Source organism: Symphodus melops, assembly GCF_947650265.1.
Source record: "Symphodus melops genome assembly, chromosome: 5".
Taxonomy (NCBI): domain Eukaryota; kingdom Metazoa; phylum Chordata; class Actinopteri; order Labriformes; family Labridae; genus Symphodus; species Symphodus melops.
This window is the reverse complement of record NC_136695.1, coordinates 26,249,420-26,272,981: the sequence shown is the minus strand read 5'-3', so window position 1 is coordinate 26,272,981 and position 23,562 is coordinate 26,249,420. Positions and strand designations below refer to the sequence as shown.

Sequence of the window (23,562 nt, the reverse complement as noted above, 5' to 3'; positions counted from 1 at the left end):
GAATAAATCAGACTAGGAACATGAAGGTGACATGAATGGGGTGGAGACTGCTGTCTGAACAAGACAAACCGTCAAATGAGACGATCTGCAAGCAGCTCGTCCTCCCCGCCGTCTGACGACCAGCTGCACCTTCAGTGAAATACGACATCGTTTCAGCTGCTGTGAATTTTCCTGCTTTCACAACTTAAAATGTATTTGACTTTGAACTCTGCCTTTCATGAAAAGCAAATCAGATCCCCGATACGAAGGCACATCACACTTTCAATTCTGTGTTACCCATAAAGGAGAGGAGCCATAAAACAACCCGATCTCCGGCCTCTTTAAACAAACTATCTTTCTTCTTCTTCTTCCCCGTAGCAACCCTTCCCTCCCTGTCTCACGTCCACATTTCATCTTTTCTAATCCCCTTGACTGAAGAGCCGGAGACCCAGTGGCTCCGGGGCGCAAAGCAGGAGAAGAAAATTAGAGAGAGGAGTGTGTGCTCGACATGAGGAAAGGAATGAAATGGAAAGAGAGTGGCTCTCCAGCAGCAAATATAGAGAGGACGACGAGAGAGCGGCTGAGTGCAAACACAGCTTGATGAATAAAGATGAGACCAATAATCTTCATAAAAAAAACAAACCTTTATTTATTTAGACAAAATAATTAAGTAGAATCAGAACAAAAAAAAAAGTTCAAGATGTTCTCACACTTGTCAGGTTAGTCCATTTCATCTCATTTTTAACATCCAAACACATCAATAATAGCAAATAAGAAAGCCTAACTAAACTTTTAACAACCCACAGAAATCACTGAACCTCTTTTAATAAAATACAAAAACAAACATTCCCCAAGAATTCATGTTTTAAAACGTTCCAATTTCTGCATTCATTAGCTGCGTTCTTGAACAAATGGCACTTTTTCACCTGACTTTGGTCTGGTCTCAAAATAAGTCTGCCAGCTTACACCAGTCACGGTCTTATCAGTGCCGCCGCTGGCATTCAGGGCCGGGTGATAAGTCTTTTTCAGACAGAGCCTGAGGTAGCCGAGGTGAGCAGCAGCAGCAGCAGCAGCAAAGAGCAGCCGAGGAACACAGACATTTCAACAAGGCCTGAATCAGTGTGCTTTGTCCTTTAAATGTCCGTGCAGCACAGTGGTGATTGGGTTTGTACTCTGATGCCAAGCTGGAACAACAATTTGTGAAACTGAACGCTAATGACTAATCTAAACTTAATCCTATCATTAACCTCGACAGACACCTTTCAAACTTACCTCCCTACCCGATATGTAAATGAACCTGTAAATAAACAACGATCCTGACTTGATCAAAAGGCAGAAACGTCTGTGGTGAAAACGTGATGAAAAAGACATTTCATGAATAGCGAGTATAAAGCATCAGCGAATTATAAACAGTTTATTGCTTTTATGTTTGTGAAAAGGCGTCCCCTTGTTCCTTCATGTTCAGTGAAGAAGTGTCAGCACACACGCATCTTTGTGTACAGACGGTGTGCTCAGGGGACAACGGTGTAGGGTTGGTAGGGCAGCATCTTCTGCCGTTCGTTGATCGCGTAAATCCAGGAAGGTTTGACAAAGTTCAGATTGCTGTTGTCCATCAGGGCCTGAGAGAGAGAGAGAGAGAGAGAGAGAGAATGAGAGAGAGAGAGAGAGAGAGAGAGAGAGAGAGAGAGAGAGAGAGAGAGAGAGAGATGAGAGAGGAGAGAGAAGAGAGAGAGAGAGAGAGAGAGAGAGAGAGAGAGAGAGAGAGAGAGAGAGAGAGAGAGAGAGAGAGAGAGAGGAGAGAGAGAGAGAGAGAGAGAGAGAGAGAGAGAGAGAGAGAGAGAGAGAGAGACAGAGACACAGAGAGAGAGAGAGACACAGAGAGAGGGAGAGAGGTCATGAGTGCTCTTGATGCTTTATGAATGGCTGACAGAGAGAAGGTAGAAAGTCTGAAAACAAACTTGAAACTGCCAGTTCAGCTGTTAACGAGGCCCTTCAAACGGCTGAAAACCGTTTCTGACACAATTTGAGCAGATTCGTGACACTGCTGCAGTCAGACTGTGAAGGCTGAATCACTCACGCTCCCACACTGAGTATTTGATTCTAACGCACAAACTAACAAGCGCTAACTGCTAAAATACAATCAATCCCAATAATCAGACTGAAAAAAAATATTCATGCACAAAAGATCAAATAAACTTTACATTAAAGGTATAAAACGTAGAATTTTATTTGAATGTTTACATTAAAACATCCAAATTAATTAAAAATTGCCTTCAACTATTTTTTATTTTTTTTAGCCCTCACATTACTTTAAATAATTACAACAGAGAAATCTGTGATTTTGTAGTCGTAGAGTGACCCGCGTCCACGACAGACTGGACATGTTTATCGTTGCCAAGGAGACACTGGATGTTACGTCCAAGACTGCTGCATGAAGAAGCGGGAGCTGCTGACGTTCTGCTGCTGTGATAAAAACATGTTCTCTTCCTTGAGTTGGTTTGGTCTGTTTGTCTTGACTGGGGTCATCGTGGAGGTCGTTTTCATCAGTGTGTGTGTGTGTGTGTGTGTGTGTGTGTGGGGGGGGTCTACGTCATCTTTTGTAATTGTTTTGATTGAGAGCTCGCTGCTGGAGAAATTTACATCCTGTGCGTTTCGAGCTAATGTTCCCAAGACGTGCACAGAACAGCACGTGTACGACGAGCACTCAAACTCAATCATGTGATGTTTTATGTGCTTTTAGTCTTTCGAGCCGTCTTGTAAACGTTTGTTTGTATCGTGTTTTATGCTCTCGGTGCGAGACAAATTCACCCAGGGGTAATAAAGGTTTTCATTCAAAGAAAGGGCGGGACTACATACGTCGACAATACCGAAAAACACTAAATCTGTAGTGATACTGACTTCATTCATTTTTCAGCCCCCATGGAGCTCTGCAGTAATTGTTGGTGTCATGGATGTAATAGTGGGTAATGATAGTCGTCGGTAATAATAAGCTGATACAAAAGGATCCGTTCCACCGCCTGCCACTTCTTTGCCAGTGGTTATTAAATCCCTCTGAACAATGGCGGCTGCTGCTCTGCGTCGATCCACTGATATCTTCCCCTCAAAGAGAATCACCGTCATGTTGAACTTTGAGAGATCTCGTAACGCCCCTATTTTAACTCCCCTTTTTTTTTTCCCCCCCTGATGGAAAATACTAAGGAGGTACTTTTCTGCCTCAGCCAGAGTTGTTTCTTCATCAAACCGTAAACCTCTACAAAGAGTTTGAGTGGGAAGCGGTCTGGATGAGTGTCAGCACCTCCACGTGTGAAGCCTTGGTTCTCTGCCGCTCGGTGGGGAGCGAGTCTCTGCCTCAGCTGAAGGCCATCGAGCATCCTCGGCTTTTGATCAAGAGCGAGGGGGAAAAAAAGGATCCTTGAGGAAGAAGGGTCGGTAAAGCATCGGCAGTAACGAGGGCGTTGTTCAGGGCCGACGTGGTGAGGAGGAAGATGAGTCGTAGGCTTCGGATTCATCGACATTCAAACGCTCATCGTTGGTTTTGAGTTTTTGAAAAAGACTAAAAGAATAAGACACGAGCAGCTGTAATACATGAGCGCAGAAAGGTCGCTGCTCTCACAACACTCGTGAAAACTTCCTGATCTTTCCTGAACTTGTGAAGTTTCCTCTCTTACCTGGACTTCCCGCCAGCCACCTCGTAAAAGTCCTTTTGACGGCAGGTTGAGCTTGTGTGTGAACGCAGGCGAGTGAGCGGGAGGCGGTTGTGACTTTATATCTCGTGACCGGCACATGACCGTAGACACAATCGCACGAATCAGGAGCTCTGTAAAGACACCTCAGTGCACGTGCTTCTACGTGTGTTTTGTTCACCTGTATGTTTCCCTCTGGAGTTGAAACTGGGGTCGTCTAAAACTACAATTAGCATCGATATAAAAAGATCACATTCGCATAGGGTGGTTTAGCTTCGTCTGCCACCTCCGGGTCGTTCTTTGTGCTTCATCTCTTGCCTCCTGAGACGCTCCTCTTTTTTGTAAAGCGTCTCCAGAGAACATTTCTCATCACAAAAAAATAACAGAGAAGAAAGAGGGGCAGACTCACGTCTTCAAAGGAGTCGTGCCAGCCTTCACTGGTAACCACAAACTGCACCTTCTCCGTCATGTAGTCCTCGATCGCTCTGAAGCAAAGACATTGTTGTGTTTACATACAAACATTTAATAGCACAGTTTTTCTTTTCATTATTATTATTTTTTTTTACTCTCAGTTCGGGTTTAAAAAAAAAAAAGGTTGGATGTGCAACTTCCAGGAATCCGTCTCACCCGTTAAAGGCCACGATGTATCGTAACAGAAGACGTCTCTCGTTGTTTGGGAATTTACCGTAGAGGAAAAAGTGCTTTCCACTCAGGAAGTCTGGAAGAAAGGTGAAGAGAGCACAGGAGAGAATGCATTGAAAGACTTGACATTATGGGGGAGGAGTAATAATAGGTGCTCTTTGTTAGGGCGTGAAAAGGAGCAGAGTGCCAAGGAAAACAGAGAAAAATGCTACAAGCTTTTGTGTGTGGCACTCCTGAAAGGAAGAAGCCATCCAATTACTCTCTATCAGCGCTCGTGATGTCTGACAAGGAACGGAGGACACCTGTTCCTGCGTGAAGAGCGGGTACAGAGAAAGGAGCAGGAGGACACGGAGAGGAGAACAAAGGGGAGACAGACCTGGAAGCTCTGGAATGGGATGCTCCTGTTCAGCCTCAGCATCTGTGTTTTCATCAGTCGACCCCCCGTACGGATCCTCCTCTTTCACCGTCTTTGTCGTCGCTGCTTTCTTCTGCCTGCTCTGCTCCACTCTGTCGGAAAGCACAAGGACAAGGACAGCTGTTCTTTTTGCTGCTACATGGGTCGCTGTCTCTCAAATAGATGACACCTCTTTGCCTGTCGTCTGCGTATTTTATTTTTTTTTATCTCGTCTGAGCGCCTCTTGAAACAGCAGTCTAACATTTTAATGAGCTGAAGAATCTCAGAGAACTTTTTTTACTTTGTTGTAAGTCACGAAGTTAGTCATTAATCTTTCACTTAACTCCTGTGCAACAATAATTACTGCACAATAATCAAACATGAACATAAGTAAGCGTTAGTTAAGTGGTAAACTTGCTGTGGACGTGTGTGTGTGTGTGTGTGTGAGCGTCAAACCCGATTAATAAAGTTTCAACATTTAAATTCAAAATGTCCCCCACAGCTTCTCTCTGGTTTCTATCATAGGCACGTCCTTGTGTAGGACTCATCCGTATATTTACACATCTGCAGACACCAGTCACATATGTGCGCAGAAAGGAGGCGTTCAGTTCATGTTTGGTGACAGTGTGATCATTATTTTGGCTAAAAGTCAGGACAAGTCAACGCTGAAGTTCTGACACGGGAAAACACACACTCATCCACGTCGATATTTCGATGACATTTTCAGTTTTGTTTACCTCTGCAGCTCGTCCTCCGTGTCCACAGCCGATCCATCATCATCCCCGCCTGTGAAAGGAAGAGCTTTTTATGTCAATGTGCTTCAAGTGACCTTAAAACATGATAGATTTTAAAACAAAAGGTCTCGAAATACCGAATGTGAAAGAGAGAATGCGGTTTATATTTCACCATGTAAGTTTACTGATCAGCACCCTGCACTAACACTTCTGAATCCTTCCATCTGTTTACATGTCTGCACGTTTTGGTGGGAGTCCAGTCGTCCTCTTTGTTGTTGAATCATGCCGAGTGCAGAGATGGGACCGGTCTGATGTAACACCTGTATCAGGTCTGATATTGATGTGATTTATGTATCGGATATCAAACTGACGGCGCCCATTCGTGTCTCTGATCCAGCAAGACGGTTAACATCCTCAGCTCCTACAGTCTCACTCTGAAGACGTTCAGACTGAACTTTAAGAAGTTTCCACAGATCGTCTCCACGGCGACGTTCAGACGAGATGAAACAACTTCTTACACATCAGCTTAAAAGATTTAATTTGAAAAACCTGACAGCTGCTGCAGCTTCCTGTTTGTATGGGAGGTCAGCACACTGGCACATTTAATACAGCTCACATAACACCAACTATCCAAACCAGATATCAGAATGAGTTTCGGTACGTGTGGATCAGATTATAAACTGAAAAAAGTGGATCTGTGCGTCTCTTGTTTCTTGTTAAATATTTGTGGCAGGCGGAAAAAGCAGCAGGTGAATTCACCTTTCTATGATGAACCATCAAGAGTTCAAAGGTGACCTCGCTGCTGACACTTTCTGCCATGATGTTCTGTCGAGGGTGAAGAGAAGGAGAGCCTGCATTCAAACCGCCGCCTCCCCGTGTGTGTGTGTGTGTGTGTGTGTGTTTGTTGTCTCCACACTGCGTCCCGCCACTTTACTTCTGGCCTCACATTAACATAGAAATGAGAATCATGCACAAGTCCCTTCACACTGATCATGACTCGCTCTCAGTTTGTTGTTTTTTGCGTCGCCGTCCACCAGCGTCTGCAGTCTTGTTCTTTTCACGGTGGCGTCGTGGACTCATCCATGTCCAAGTGTTTCGCGAAGGTGACTTCTTCTTCTTCTTCTTCTCTAATCCTCGGGCTCTCACGTCGCCCTCCTCTTCAGCTCCAGTGCTGACCTCCCCTGCCTCTTTTCTTATTCAAGCTAATGGACTGAATTGCTTCCCGCGGGCCATAAACAATTACAATTCAGAACGAGCTCTGAAAGAACAAACAAACAACTAAGCAAGAAAATAAACCAAAAAAAATCTAGTACTTTATTTTCGGCTTCAATTATCAACGATACTTTAATTAAAAAGGCAGTGAAGCCTGTTTGCTTCTTGTTTCCTGTGACTGAGAAATGAGGTTTTCCTGTTCCTCAGTGGATTCTTTATACAATAGATTTTCTCTGTTTTCTTTCTCTAATCCCTCAAATGAACCAAACTATGTAGAACTGGAGCAACATCAAAGTCTCTTTTTTAACTCTGTTTTTAAAACGTTAACCCACATTTACCTCGTCGGCGGCAGAACTGCCCTTAAGCCAGACACAAGAGCTGTTCACACTTCACCACTCTGCCGCTTTGTGTGACTGACGGAGGCAGGTCAAAGTCATTCAGACACAACAGAGACACTGATAATGTGTAACAGCGGAGTCGGACACCGCTGTGTGTGTGTGTGTGTGCATGCCTGAGTGTGTGTATGTGAAGCACCTACCTGTTTGTTCTGCTTCTTTAACACAATATAAAAAAGCACACGCTGGTATCACGTTACAACTACAAAGGTCAGAGCGCTGTCGTCATTGAATCACTTTGAATAAAAGGTCTAAACACAGATGATTAGCATTACTGGTAGGAATCTTCGCCCCGTGTACGCCTCGCACAGTTATCAGTGACTCTAAGGCTGCGTGTAGGTGTGAAGGGAGCGTGACTGGTTCTCCGTGCCTAAATGTTACAATCCCTGTTATCCCTGCGTACCCCGCCTCTCACCCAATGACAGCTGGGATAGGCTTTTCTAGTTGTGTACAAACTCTAAACGCCTCTTTGATCTCGGCTGTCATTTTTCCACCATTTCACCTCTCAAGCAGGCCGACCTCCCTCGTCTCCTCGTCTCATTTTCAAGCTGTCCATCGGCCTGTCTCAGGTGAACTTTTTGAAGGTCTATCATCCTGAGGCCACTGTTAACATGTTTTCTCTCATGTTCAAACAAAAATCCTGCAAAGATTGATTCAAGTAGTTTGGTGCCAACCTGAGTCATCCAAGTCTGTGGAGCCCCCGTACTCATCTTCATCCCTCTTCTCTGGCGTCTTTTTGGGCGTCGCCTGTCTCTCCTGTTTCTGAGGAGTCTGCGAGAATAAAAATGGACGACGCGTTTTAACTGACTGAACGTTAACAAACAGGGAGAAGCATTCTTTAGAGATTCATCTAAAAAAAAAAAAGAAAAAAAGAAACTGACTTACCCTCGTGTTCATTTCCTCTTCACTCTCTTCGTCCACTTCCATTTCACTCTCCGAGCTCGACTCGGCACCATCCATCAAATACCTGCAGCAGGACGAAAAACAGGTCAACAAAAAGTGTCACGATGATTAAAGGCCAGAAAGCAAAGAACGCCTGCGCTATTTATCTCGCTCGGGATCAGCTTCACTCGTGCAATGTTTCAAACAGCAGCGGGCCTTTGTCAGGTAATAGTGGAATAATAGCTGGTTCGAAATGAAGGGATCATTTTTCACCACATTTTCCATGTTTAAAACATTACCTGTAGCCCAGAATAATTTACATTTTTCACACTCTGAGACTGATCTACTGCAGGGGGAATAAAAACCCCAAAATGTGTCACTCAGATAGAATCCAGAAGCACTGAGTCATAAATCAGGCTTCATCTCTGCACACCCTCAAATCTTTTTCCCTCACTTATTTAAGAAGACATCGGCAAATTGAATCCTTTTACGGTGCTTTCATCCTCGCATAAAACTCCCCATAACTGACTCAAATTCTGGGGGATGAGTTCGAGCCCGAAGTGTGACAAGTTGTGACATTCTGGGTCAGTTATTACATGAGGAATAAAATATGTTTCTCCTTATGGGCAAAAAGTGATTACGTTTTGGGCTCAGCATTTTGTTACACTATCGACCAGTTATGACATTTTGGGTTTTGTGAAGTTTTTTGTTTTTTTTGAACAACATTTCAGGTCGTTGTGACATAACAAACCTCGTAATATATTTAGCATGTGAAGTTGGGGGGAGCTGATGTAAGAACACAGACTCCATCACAGTAGCGTGAGCTCGATGCATGTAAACAATCGACTTCATTATTTCTGTTCACCTGCATGTTCTTTCTCTGGTGTCGTAAACTACACTTGTATTTTTATCTATTTTAATTTTTTTGCACTGTGTGATTTTCTTCTGCTATCCTGCTTTGCTGCTGTAACGCTGTAAATGTCTCCGCTCGCGAGATGAATAAAGGATTATCTTATCTTACACACTGCACTGACATAAACCACACAATGTCACTGTATATCGGTCAGCGGCTCCCAAAACGGGGGTCGCGAGATGCCTTTAAAAATCTTGTAAGAATAGAAACAACACGTGAGTTGAATTTCAAATGAAACGGCATCGTTACGTCACAGATAAAAGGCCTTTTTCACCGGAGCAGAAAATGAAACCATGTAAACTAAAGCGGTGTAAGAAGAAGGAGGTTGATAGTGATACTGACTGATGACGTGACGTTCTCCACTCAGGTTGTAAAAGACAAATAAAAGTAAAAGAGGGAAATGGATGAAGAATGCAGAAGCCGCTCCTGCAGACACCAAACAATAACGACGTGACATTTCTGCCTACCCTCTCATATTTCCCCGTGGTCGCCGTAAAGTCACCTGCACATTATCAGATTAGAAGCGTGCATTTGTGCTCGCACCATAGGGAGACATTTCCCTGACCTACGTCTGCTTGTTTCATGAAAACTCAGGAAATTGCAGAATGAAGGAGGACGCTGCGGGCAAAGGGAGTGATTCAGCTGCTTATGACAATAAGGTAGCTCACCTCAAAGGACTGACCGACGAGCTGCATGTTTCTATTTTACCTGAAGTGAACTGGAGAGGTGCTTTGTTGGAGACTTAATCTTTGGGCTAAACTTTAGATCATTGATTAGTTGTTTTGACTTGTTCTTCTCGACCGAAACCTTTAAATCGAGAGAAGATCAGAAGACTATTCACTGATATCACTATCACTGCGCCCTGAGAGTTGTGGTGATCGATTCAGCACTCATCACTGTGAGCTGTGTCAGAAGGTCGGGCGGACTTCTCTTGAAGAGCGGACAAAAACAAACACTGGATTAGAGATATTTTTTTTAAGTCCTTATTGGAAAACTTCCACGTTACATCACAGACCTGTCGGAGGGTTATTCGTACACAACCTCCTTCACTTATTGGCTCGTTCTGAAAGCCCATCGAGCTTTCACTGCTCTGTAAAAAAAAGTCCTTCCTTCTACTGGACTGAGTTCAGTCCTTTGATTTCTCGCCACTTTGTTTTGATTTGTCGCTTTTCTTAATAGATCTCAGTGATTGTTAGAACAGATTTTAAGTGTGCTGTTGTTTTCGCTTGTTTCACTGTGCTCGTTATCTCGACGGCATTAGGAATGAGGGAAACTTCAGGGTCCTTTTGAGAATAAATAACACTTTGATTAACAGAAACAAATGGGAGGTTGCAGTCAAGAAGTATAAACTTAACTCACTTTTATAAACACTTAAATTGAGAATAATCTTTTGGTTATAAATCATGTAAACTAACGGCAGCCTTCAGTTTCCATAGTTCTTCTTGTTTTTGGGGTTTATAATCTACTCATGTTCCCTTCAGTGGAGATCACAGGAACCTTTCTGTCTGCTTTTCATTTTGGTTTTATGATTGCTGTGAGGCACAAAGATGCAAAAAGGAAACTGCTGCCCTGCATACTAAACAAAAAGAGGAAATGTAAACCAGTGCTACACTGATTCTACTTTAATGGATTATTCAGGATGCCACAATACGAGGAGAAATGTATTTAATGCATGTTTGGTCTGAGATGGAGTGAGAGGGAAAAAAAACATCAGGAGAGACATTTCTTGCTCTTTGTTTGTTTACAGACTTATCAATTTACAAAAGGAAAATATTTGACCTTAATACATTTCAGAAGTGAACCCTGTCGACTCTGTTAAGGCTACAGACACAGCTCACTTTAGCTTTGTGAGGTCAACAGTCCGCACACCTGCAGTACATCCACTGATCCCAACTCTACAGATAAGTATTTACTTCCTTTTTGTACCAGGACAAAAAAAAATAACGTTAACTTAAACGTTTGTTCCCACATCTATCTTCACTCTATTTAAAATGGATTTGTTTGGCTTTATCTTTCCTCAAGCAAACCACCGCCCACGGCGAGGTTTGTGGAAAGTTGGCCGCAGAACAACGGTCCACATCCCTCGCTCACTTACTTTCCATTTCAACCTTTGCTGTCAAGTCTGGCCTTCTTCTTTCCTTGCACATCCTGAGTTGTGAGCTGTGTAGCGGATGTACCATCTAAAAGGAAGTGGGTAATTTTTTAATGCTATTTCGGTCAAAATAATAATAAGTTGTAGTAAAAGCATGCAATTCAAGCCCTGACTGCAGCTGCACTTTGAGACTTGATGCTTTCTGACTCTCCATGTTTATAAGACATCATTTGGTGGAGTGTGGCTGTCATCTGCACTCTCACAGTATTACTGTATTTATTCAGAGGAAAATGAATCCCATTATAAAATAATTGCCGTATTATCCTTTAATGAGAAAGAATTGTCAAGTGCGAGCTTGCGATGAGAACTGTCTCGACCGCTGTGCTTTCATTCGGTCCTAACACGTTACTCTGATATGTCTGTAGTTTCAAAGACATCATTACCATCCAGTTTAAATCTGAAGGTAAGACGTAGGTGCGAAGGAATCGATTTTCTGCTCTCGTGTCTTCAGATAGAGAAGACGTTGGAGTTACTTTTTTTTGATGGGATCGTTCTGACCAGCAGCAGTGTGCTCACACGCCATGCAAAGAGACAGAGAGGGAGAGTAACGTGAAACACTGAAATAATAAGTGCTGAAGAGATCCACGGCACATAATGTTGTATGATGGGGTTTTTTTTTTTCTTCCAAATAATAAAACCTCAAACAGTGCGGTTAACGACAGCCTGCGTCGTCATTCCTCCCTCATGGAGCCAATATCTGAGCTGAAGATCCCTCACCTCCTCCTCCTCCTCTTCTCATTTTGTAAGAGTAATCCATTCCCCTGCCCAGCGCCACTATTATGCAGCGTGTCGAGTGTGCAGCTTTGATGATGTATCCTTTATTTAAAAGCTGCATCTGCTATGGGTAATTAAAAAGCACCACTTACTTTGATGATGACGAGTGCCTAACAAATATGCACGTAGACACTCTCCAACTGTTGCTCCATCATGCACGCACACACTTTACCACAGAGGCAAACCCACCACTTCTTTCAGCTCGTAACATGCACAGGTACTTGTGTGCTGTATATATTAAAGAGAGGGACGTCACCAGAGCAGCCCAGAAATGCGCTGTCTTCATGCACATTATGAAATCAGTGAGGATTTAGAGGGAGGAGAGCAGAGAACACTCGAGCAGCTCTGCCACGTCCCATCACAATTAAAGTGAATAACTAATCAGATTTTTCATTTAAAAACACCGAGTCCCTGCAGCACCCGGGAGGAATGAGCACAAAATTGGACAACATATCGGTACAATCACACCATATTTAATGGCCCAAAAGTTCTGGTCCATCCATCCATATTCATCATCATCATCCATTCAGTCCCTCTGCACACTGAAGCAGAGAGTTTTAGTCACTTTAAAAATATATGAAGAAAAAAAAAGAGGAAAACTTAGCAGAGCATGTTATGACCCTGATAAGCAGCAGCGGCTCGCAGCCTGGTCTTAGCGTCTGTTTGACTCGCCAGGAACATAACCGTGCCACAGGCCAATTGGAATATATATACGTGTGTGTGTGTGTGTGTGTGTGTGTGTGTAAATACCAGCTTGTAGAACTATGGCAACAACACAAATGCTTTTATAATGTCTCATGCAAGACGTCCATTTTAATAAAAAAAAAACGTTCCTTGTCCCCGGCGGGGCAGCTCAAAGTCAGACAGAGCAGTAAATGAAGCTTTACGTTACTAAAAATGTAACCAAAGATAAAGTGTCGACATTTGTTTATCAACGTTTCAGTCACACGGCTTTCTATGGGATCTTGTGTCTTTGAAGTCGCGACAATAAACACCAAGTGATGCCTTCAAACTTGTGAATCAGCATCATCTCGTAAATGTATCTTTTAGATTTAAAACTGTGTAAACTAGGTCAAACTATGTCAATTAATGAAAGCATGACTTTTTTAAAACTGATGCTTTGGTTGTTTTTAGGACTTGAGTGTGAAAGTAACGGGTCGGTGTCCTTTGATAACCCTGCACAGGGGGAGTCTGGAGGGACATGGTTTCATACTGTACTGAGCCGGTCCTGCATTATTCCCAATAAAGTTGGACTTTGCGTCACCAGCATGAGAACTCCATTATTCAGTGGACAGATTTTTGTGGAGCGTTGACAGCGGACCTTGATGTTTCAAAAGCTCCCCTTGTAATGAGGCATGTAATTAGGGAGCTGCTGGAGCCGGCTGGGCTGAATTTGTGATCACAGCAGGCATCAGCTGCTCAAGGTTACAATGTTCTCTCAAGCAAGTGGGCATCACGGCTGTGAGAGGTGTATTTTTGGACGCTTCAATCAGCGGGAGTGCTGTGTGCAGATTGTACTATGTGGAGGTACAGACGCTGCTTAGGAGAACATATTAATCTGATGCGGATTCAGTCATCGGACACATGCTCGGCAGGCGGCCGCCCGGGGGTAATGACCCCTTAACAAGACAGCCAACATCCCATCCAGATGTTTCTGTGGCAGAGCCATGACCCGGCTCTGTCAGCTGTACTGTTCTCACTGTCAAACTGTATTTTGTCTCTTACCGTTTAAAGGAGATATTCTGTTTCCTCTTGTGGCAGTCCATCACCCATTCCTTACGTACGATTATGCCCCCTGCTGATTTCACTTGGCTGTACTTTGGGGTGTTCGCAAAGGCACAGCTGGAGATTAATGGGAAGAGAGGCACACACACACACACGGTTACATCACTAAAGAGAGGCTGACGAGGACAATAGTTGGATCTGACAGCAGAGTTCAAGAAGCAATCAGACTGAATTACTGAGAGTGCTAACAGAGCTTCTGCACAATAACTATAAAACATAAACACAGCTCAGTCTCTTTGATAAACATCCCGGGAACAATAGAGATGAATAATATTCTATATCATCTATATCATATAGATGTCACACACATCGATGATGTTACATGAATAATCACATTTTAGATTTACTGTGTGCAGCAATGGAAATGTGTGATTTAGGTTTTAATCTTTTAACCTGGGAAAGTGGAGTTACCTGAAGCTCTAATCAGAATTTCTTTTTAATTTTTTTTTCTTAAAAACATGTAAATAAACAGCTTCATCTAGAATATAATTTGCATTGGTTTACAAGACGTCGTGTGACTTTCGAGGTCTTCCAGAGGAAAAAAAAAGAAGTTTTAAACCGTCTACCTGTGTGGAGATTTGCATTGTGCTCAACGAAGTTCACAATGTGCAGTTTGTGTACCTTTGATATCGGACTCTGCATCAGAAGCATCAAGTTTTATGAAGGAACGATATTCTCCGTTGTCATTAAACGCAGGATTATGATGTCGTGACGGAGGATAGATGTGTAAAAGTGGCGCAGCCGGTGTAGTGCGCATCTCTCTGTTCCCCAGCACAGCATGTAATCCCCAGTGAAGGGGGCGTCAGGTCCCAGGCAGTGTGTGATGGCTGCACTCTCCGTTATAACAACGGGGGTGTCGGTATTTTATTCTTGTATAGCGTGTATGTGTAAGACGCAGCAAACATTTTAGAGGAAATACATGTCTAGCAGCGTGTCAAATATCACAAAATCAGAAAAGCTTTAAAACACGTTTTTGTTTTCCTCATTTAAAAACTCGCTCTTTTCATCGATTTCATGGTTTGATTGTTTTTTTTTACGATGTGTTCATTGGCTTTTTAATCTCTTCCTAGCCTCATAAATCCACTACATTCTGAATTTTTTGGGTTTTAATGTTAATTTTACTGATGTAATTGTAACTTTGCTTTTATATACGTTTTCTTTTTATCTCTTTGCTTTGTACATTGACCTTGACAGTTTTGAAAGGCACCTTTAAATCTAATGCATTATTATGAATATTGTAAATTGTATGTACTTGTATTGTTATCATTATGATCGTCATACTTACATGAGATGTGTGGAGTCAGGTGTCCAGTCCGGTCTGTATTTGGCTCCCATTTCCAGAGCCTTGTCCCTCAGCTCCCCTCTGAAGGGGTTCTGGAAGCCGCTGAGGACAAACACCACGCCCTCCATGATCCGCTTGAACGGGACCTGCGGTAAGCTTTGGGATTTGACTTTCTCTTGTTTGGGTTTAGGTTCGGGTTTGGGCTGGACCTCTCGCTTCTTCTCTGCAGATTTCTGTGCCGGCGAAGCTGCAGAGAACACGGTGAATATCAATGACGTGCTGATCCGGTCACAAACGAGGATCTCAGATTTACAGACGCGTTACCTTTGGCGGCGCTGGCGCTCGGTGTGCTGGCTTGACTGGGTTTCTGTTTGGGGGTCGCAGCTTTGCTCTCAGGTGAGCCAGAAGAGCTGATTTTCTTGGAAGGAGGAGGAGCAGAGGGAGACTGCTTCTCTTTGCTGAACTCAAATTTTCTTTTTGCAGGCTGCTGGAAGGGAACAAGAAAAGTAAAGAACTTAAAATGTAAGATTTCATCAACATAGGTCTGTGTTTAAGACTAGTGCTTCAGAAGCTATGTTCAGTGTGTCTACACGATGCTACTATGAACATGAAACTGATGTCGTACTCTGGTCAAATTTATTAACCCAAAGACTAACAAACCTAGAAAACCGAATTTGTAAATATAGAATGTGACGTTATAAGAAAATAGACTAAAAGGGAGCAGGATGGGACAAGAAAGGGTTAAAAAATAAAGAAACTCTCGGCCGGCATTAGGATGGGACGAGATTATTTTTGTGAGAATGGGAAGGGGAACTGTACCTTTAACTTGCATGTAAACACACAGAGGGATAAGACTTTAAATACACTCCTGCAGAGGAAGAGAAGCTGTGACAGAAGAGAAACAAACTGCCATCCACTCTTAAAACTTCTTTTCTTTTCCTCAGGTGCTTCAGTTTTTCCTTTTCAAAGTCAAAGTGACATTCAGTGAGGTGGATAACCCCGTCATGATGAAGTTCAAACCCTGGATTCAGGCGGAGGTAAACGCTTCATCTGAGCAAAGTTCTGTTTGGTCTCAACATGTTTTAATGAAGTTGAATGAGGGTGCTTCATAATCGTTCTATTCAGCTCATGGGGAAGAACTTTAAAAAAAATAAAATTAAATACTCACCTTGGACATATCAGACAGACTGAGTGAGGTCTTTGCTCATATGAAAGAAACTGTTTTATAACAACACTTAAGGATGGGAACATTTCAAATACTTCATCAGTCTATTAAAAACAACACTCCCTCTTTTGATTGATGATTAAATGGAAGCTCTTAAAAAATACTTTGAAGTCATTTCATATCCCTTCTCCACCTTTTCAAACAGCCCCCCTGTGGTCTACATGAAACATATATATAATAAAACATGACTCAAGCAGCAGAGGAGGTTTGTGACGCTGCAGAAACCAGCTCTCTCAGAACGCTCCATTTTGGTGTGTGTGTCTCTTTAAATGCTCTCACACCCGTCACACGTACGGTACGGATTATCTCGTGTATGTTTGCCCGTAAGAACAAAGAGCAGAGAACAAAGTGTGAACAAAGACAAAAGCTTTGTAGATAAGCCACACATGAATACATGATGAGATTAAAGAGACATGAAGAGATTAAACAGAGTGGATAGAAATTAGATTCTTTCAGATTGTTTTGTAAAAGAAAACAAATTTACTTAAAATTGGTAACATAGGATTTATATTTCATTATTTTATGCATCCTTATTGTTTGAAATGTTTCTTGTATTGTAACAAAGTTTCAACTGTATAATGAAAACTCTAACTGCACTTTTTTCCTCCATTTCATCCTTTGTTTGCGGAGCATTGAGAAGACCGTACGAACGAACACGTTATTTACTGAAATGCAAACGAGTCGTTCCCTGCGTCACACTCTTTTCTGTTCATACTGCAGCAGTTTGTTTACTGCTGACGGTGTGACGTGCCGTCATTTAGCAGAACACACTCGGTCATTGGGTTACTTACTTTCTCTTCTTGTCTCTGTAAACTTTCCTGTCTAAATAAAGCCCCGCTCATTAAAAGGAGCAGCTGCTTGATGGCTGTCCTTCACTGATGAAAGTGTTTAGTACCTGTGGTGAGGCAGAGCTGGAGGAGGGGGCCGGTCCTGATGTGAGGGAGCTGCCACCCGCCTGCAGCGCAGCAGCGGCGTAACTCAACTTCTGACTCTGAGGAGACACTGAGGAGAGGAAAAGTGTCGGTGAGGGAACCGAGCGGCTCGATAATAAAGAATGCCTTTGAAATCATCTGGCCCCTGTTTTGTCTCCTGGCACACTTCAATGAAGCTTAATTAGCGGCGGCGTGATTAGCACTTTATTGTTAGCAGCAACACAAAGAATTTCATTTGGCTGCAGCAGCTGGTAAATGTGAAGCATTGGATTAACCTTTAGGGGAAGGACTGGGCTTTGCTGAATTATCCCGACTGAAGAAGAGGCTGCCGGGCTGAAGGCTGGGCCCCGATGAAGGAGACTCATCCTTCACCCTGAACTGTCCCAGCTTTGTGAGTTTCTGAAGGAGAGAAGAAAAAAGTGACGTGAGGTGTTGAAAGAGAAGATGAAGGGAGCGCAAAAAAAGGCTTTAACTTTAGGGACGATCTCAAGAGTGCAGTGACTTCTAAAGTTTTAAAGCTCACAGGATGGATTGAGATGCGAGACACACGACGATGAGATGTAGTAGTAGATGTAAAAACACCTAAAGCTGCACTTGGATTATAGTAACAGGCTCCCAAAGACTTCTTAAAATGAGCTTAAAGCCGCACTGACGAAAGCATCATCATGAAATGTCTAATTATTTTATTTTATAAGGCGACATCATTTTTTATATTCAGAGTTAAATAAGATCATGAAACACTCGGCCTGCTGTCGGTTCTTGTCCCATGCAGCTGAGTTTCAGTGTTTGTGTTTTTAAGACGAAACAATGGAGGCTGCTCTGGTTACAAAACAACGCGTTAGTTACACGTTGTTTTATAACCAGAGCAGCCTCCAGAACAGGAGAGGGATTTATATGAGATCTTGCTGCAACATCTGCTTATTAAAAGTCCCTGTGCTACGGAGAAAAAACTGAACATCACACTTGAGGGCTCGTCGTTTTCACATTCATCAACTTCGTGTCCGAGAGCAGCTTCTGCATCGAACGCTGCTGCAGAATGAAGTTGCTGCATTCTCTGGTTGACCTGCCGAGCGTAGCCGTGAAACTCATAAGTGTCGATGCCTTACAGCCACAGTAACGCAGCATCTGCAACACTGATCCATTCATCTGGTTTATGGTGCAGTAACTGAGGGAAAACACCAGCACTTACACCGCAGACCAGAGAGTGTTTGGCACCATAAATCACCATGAGAGGGAACTCCTTCAGCCTTGAAACGTCCAGTTGATCTGCACGCTTCATACAGGATATTAAGTGTGCGGATTTTTTTTATTTTCTTTAAACTGTCTCAAAGTCAGACTAACTTGTTTCCACAGTATGTTAAACAGTAAGATTGCACAGCAGAAGTCCTGTTGGCGTCTGCCTCTGGGTATCCCCATTAGCTGGACAGATAGTTTTCATTGAGTAAAAGTGTCCATCTTTCACCATTTGACATACACACTGCTGCTGGTCTCGTGCTAACTAAGTGAAGGGGGTCGATACTCCTCCATGCTTTCACACTGGGACAAGAACAGAAGTCCATGTAGACGGCCTCATCGAACTATGACTGAAGCTTGACTGAACATACCGAGTATGCATTACACGTTCTGTCAGATTATCTGATTTACTTATTTTTGATCACGTAGTTTCTGATTTTTTTCGTGGTGGGAACGTTTCTGTCGGGCTTCTGGTGAAGGTAGAACATTTTGTTTTTGACATATTTGGCTTTGGTACATCAAACACAAAGACACATCTATGGGCATCTTTGGATTTAAGAACAAACAAACTTACCGGTGAAGATGTCGGAGGATCATTTTTGTCAGGCGGAGAATGAAACTTAACAAAGGCCAGTCCGTACGCGATGTTCTACAAAGTACAAACACAAAATCCTTAAAGACTGAATGTCACCAGAATCAACACGCACGCGTGTTTCTTTGATATAAAGTGTCTGATTCAGTGTTTCCCCCAGATATCAGTGCTGTTGATGCTCCTGCAGGGGGCTCTGGAGTCTCATTGATGGCGGTCTCCGTGCTCGAAATGCTGACTCAGCCTTACTTTCAGTCAATCTTACTGACAGGCTGGGAGCTAAAGAAGGTGATTGATTGATACTTTATTGATCTCAAGGTAAATTTAAAAGTAAGCCTCCTGACAAACAGAGAGAGCAGAAACACTGCTATAATTATGTTTCACAATTTTACCATAAACACAGTGCAGACACTGCTTCAAGACAAGCTCATCCTTACTGTGCGTGTGTGTGTGTGTGTGTGTGTGTGTGTGTGTGTGTGTGTGTGTGTGTGTGTGTGTGTGTTTGGTATCCCATGTGGACTTGTCCTGTACTGCTGTGTGTGGAGTAATGAAATGTTCAAAGCTAACAGCCTGGGCTCTCACCTTGCTGTACGGCTGACTACACACAATTTTCACCCGGTCCCACTTCTCCTGTGCTGAACTCTTCTGCAGCTGGGCGGGTCCAAAGAAACGCACTCGGTTCATGTTTGTCCCGTTACGGCTCTCCGTAGGAGACATGAAGGAAGACGTGACCAAAAGAACCTAAAAAGGCCGGTGGGGTGAGGGGGTCAGTTTCTTAGACAAAGAGAGGAGATGTTACTGTGTACTCGGCCTGGATGAATACCTCGTAGTCCTGGTCTCTGACGGCTGAAGAGTTCCCCACCAACACCTCGATGAAAGCTGAACCTTCATTCCCGATATCAATGCTGTGCACCTGATCCTCCTTCTCGAACTGAGAAGAGAAAAAAGCTTGAGTTATTGAAGCTCTCAAGATCACAAAAGGTTTTTTCACCAGTTCCTTCTTTTTAACACATTAAATATTTACAGGAAAAAAACTAAACATGAGCGCACAGATCTTAGTTTTACTTTGTAACTCTCCTACAGAGCCCGACTGATTCATCGACTCATTTTAGTGGATCAAGTAAATATCAATATCGGATAAGTGGTCGTAGATATGCGCTAATTTTATTAGATATAATCACCAGTGAAACATTCATTAGACAGTTCTCCGTCTGTCTGTCACCAGCAGACAACCATCCTCACTCTCCAGTGTCAGGCAGTGATGCACGAACATGCGTGGTTACTCTCCGGTTGAGTGACCATCTTGCTTTTGTTCGACTTCATAACTTAGAATCAAGTGTTGGATAACTTGACAGAAAAAACGCACTAAATGTGCATATTTAAATCTATCTATCTCTAAAGACTGAACAAAGAAAGATATCAACTGTTATCAGACGTCCTAATTGGCCCCAAAAAAGATCTCATATCTGCCGAGCACTCCTCTCCGATTTAAAACAGTTAATATTTAAAGAAAAAGAACAAACACGTCCTTGGTGCATTGTTTACTGTGAAGATTTAGAAAATGTATTTGTTGAACATGCAGGAAATTTTCTTCTTTTACCGAAAACAGTTTTTAAATGTGGTGAAATGACATTCAGCGACAAAGCACCCAAAGAATAGATCCTCTTAATTAGGACTTTAAAATCTGTCAATTTGTCTTTTTAATGTTAGATATTCATTTTCATCTCTGCTGTGTGAGGAAAGTGTTTTGAAAGAAATGATAATAATTAGTATTCAAGCTGAAGGCACCAAAACAAACAGAAGATCTCTTTTCCACCGCTAACATTATCTGTTGTGTTTATTATGTGACGACCTTTTGTAAAGCACGCTGACCTGCTTCTGTTTCACACAGCCCTGAACAAGTTGGAGCTGAGTTTGAATTAAATACTGAAGAGCAGGGAAAACTTTCTCTCAAAACAACAGAGTCCACCCCCAGATTCTTTACTGATCCTGGTCGTTTCAGGAAGGAGGTGAAAAGAGACGCACAAAAAATAACAATAATAAAAAAAAATTGCGTAGGATTTGTTCTCTTCTCCGGGCTTAACACGTTGCAGGAGCTGTATTTTGAATAAGCTGAAGACAACCAGCTGTCCTTTAGCTTTAAGTGTTCTCTGTAAGTATCATGTCTATTAAAGAGTAAGCACAAACAGCCTAAACGCAGAGAATGTTCAGAAACCAAGACCATAAAAAGAAAACCTCTCTCCTTCTCTGAGCAAAGCTCAAAAACCTCCTGCATTTAACATTTCAAATGGAGCACTTTCATTCATTGCTATTATTATTCAATTCACAAACAGCTTATTATTCATGTACATGTTGACGCTGGGCAGATGGCTGTTAATAAAATGCCTGTGAGCTTTGGCCCACGTGGATTTGACTTAAACTTTGTTTTGTTTTTGGTTTCTTCACAGATATAAATATCGAGACTTATACAGTGTATCGTCATTCAGCTACTAAATACGATTTTTTTTTTTGTCCACATCAAATAATTTTAGCCAGCCCAAATCAGAATTGCTGTCGGAGCAATTCAAAACATAAGCTCCTCCTCCATTGATCGTCAGAGGGGAGATTCACATGTGGCAGGAGTCAAAAGAAAAGAAGAGCGAGTGAGTGCAAGTATGAATAATAAAATACAACACCTTTACAGTTATTAACTAGGAAGTGTCAATAACCAGCATATGCCCATCAGTGCCACACAGAAACAAAGAAACTAAACAGGACATGTGAAGTACAGTAAGTTAAAGATAGAAGATAAGAGTGTCCTGATCAGATATTGATATTGGTCCGATATCAACCAGAAAAAAAATATCGGATTTTATCGGAGTGCATCCAAATATCTGACATAAGCAGAGACCATTTATGTATGCCGACAGTAAAAAATAACTGAAGTGAACTCGAATTGTGTGCACTTTAAAAGTATTATTAGTTGTTATTGAACTTATTCAGGGTCGTATAATTCATTTTTCATGTATTTTATTCAATTGTAGAATACTGTAGATTTGACGTTGAAGGTTAATTATGTTGTCGATAGATTAATAATAAATGGGTCGGTTTTTCTCATACCTATTGTTGCTAAGTTTTGATCTCTGTTTGAGTAACATCACTTATTCAAACCTTTTCTAACATTTCACACTGCAATATAGGTAATAAAAGGATGAATTAATCGTGCTCGGATCGATATCGGCCAATACTCAAGGCTGCAACATTGGTATCATAACGGAAGTAAGAAAGTTGTATGGGGACATCCATAGTACGAGATGTTGAAATGTTTCAGCTTTGAGTTGTAATAAGATCAGTGTGAGTGCCAGTGGGAGCGAGAGGGCACATTAACTCCTTTAAATCAGGCCTTAAAACTTTGTTATTCACTCAGGCTTTCAATTAGAAATATACTGTCTGCCTTACTGCAACACATTCCTCCTTTTTTAATAGTTTTAACTGTTGTTCCTTTATCGAGTATTTTTACTTTCTTCCCTGTCTGTTAATGATGTATGAGCTTTATTTTGCCCTGTTTATTTTATCTTTTTTATTTATTTATTGTTTTTATATATATATATATTTCTATTGAATTCTTTTCTTAAGCTGTTTTAATGTTTTTTCTGTCTTTAAAGCACTGTGAATTGCCTTGTGTCTGAACAGTGCTATAGAAATAAACTTGCCTTGCCTATTACTTCTATATTATTTTATCATTATTATTATTATTATTATTATTGTTGTTGTTGTTATATTAAACACACCTGCAGAATGACTGAGGCGTTCTTCTCCCCTGGTCTCGCTGATTTCCACTTCCTGTAGGTGTCCGAGCTCAGCAGGTTGTCTGCTTTGTGAGTCTGAGACATCAAGAGAAGAAAGAAAAGGCTCGCATGAGAGCAAAATGACCTTTCACTTTACTTTTCACACATTTAATATTAATTAATATAAATTGGGGGAAAAAGGAGGGGACTCACGGAGTCTTCAGTGCTGCACGAGACGACGTGTTTGAGTTTGATTTCCGGCATGTTGCTGCTAAACAAGACAGGCGCGTCTTTTCTTTTAACGTTAACTCAACAATACACACACACACGCACACACACTTTCCTTTGAGACACGTTAAACAGAGCCTTGGAAAGTAAGAGACTTGCTGCAGCGTCAAAATAAGCGTTGGCTAAAGGGTTAGCATGCTAGCTAACAATAGGCAGAGGTGAATGATTTAAAACACACCTCTCGTGCTGTTAGGTACACACTGTTTAATTTATCATACACCCGAGTAACAGGCGTTTAGTTTACATTTCATCGAGTATCATAAAACACACAATATGCGGTTTAATTTTAACATAAATGTGCGTGCAGGAGAACTCATATTCCCACCAAAAAGCGTGATGCGTTTCGCACACTGTGACGTCACATCCGGTATTCAGCACGATCCCAACGAATGAGAGCCGCGTTCCTTCTTCTTCTGCAGAGAAAATTAGTGCACAGTGAGAGATTTGTTGACACCAGTCGTTCACATATTAATTTCATATCGGTAAAGAAACCTTTTAACGAGATCGCCCATTTTTAAATTATTCATTAAGATGTTTGATAAGTTAGTATTTTTAAGGTTTTGTGAACAAATACATAAAATAAAACAGATTAATTAACAAATAAGAAGTGTATACTACTATTCAGTAAGTATACTATAGTTTTTATTTGCAGATAATTATTTTAGATAGACAGGACTGTTTTGATAAGTGGTTATTTTTAC

The 23,562-nt window shown here is 42.0% G+C and overlaps 1 protein-coding gene across 2 annotated transcripts; it reads right to left on the bottom strand.

Moving 5' to 3' along the window:
• Nucleotides 1–610: 610 nt before the first annotated feature.
• On the bottom strand, nucleotides 611–23,242 carry xrcc1 (X-ray repair complementing defective repair in Chinese hamster cells 1). 2 transcript variants are annotated; one of them, XM_079344114.1, is made up of 17 exons: nucleotides 22,787–23,242; nucleotides 22,577–22,669; nucleotides 19,630–19,737; nucleotides 19,389–19,547; nucleotides 18,792–18,866; nucleotides 17,260–17,383; nucleotides 16,948–17,054; nucleotides 15,152–15,314; nucleotides 14,831–15,074; nucleotides 13,486–13,602; nucleotides 7,925–8,006; nucleotides 7,714–7,810; nucleotides 5,436–5,484; nucleotides 4,681–4,811; nucleotides 4,290–4,380; nucleotides 4,072–4,147; nucleotides 611–1,598 (listed from the first exon to the last, which is right to left on the bottom strand). In XM_079344114.1, exons 1-17 carry the CDS (start codon nucleotides 22,835–22,837, stop codon nucleotides 1,491–1,493), a joined length of 1,875 nt encoding a protein of 624 aa, XP_079200240.1. In that variant the 5' UTR covers nucleotides 22,838–23,242; the 3' UTR covers nucleotides 611–1,490. The 2 variants fall into 2 exon arrangements, with proteins under 2 accessions (XP_079200240.1, XP_079200241.1); XM_079344115.1 differs by having other exon boundaries at nucleotides 15,152–15,311.
• Between the last annotated feature and the right edge of the window lie 320 nt (nucleotides 23,243–23,562).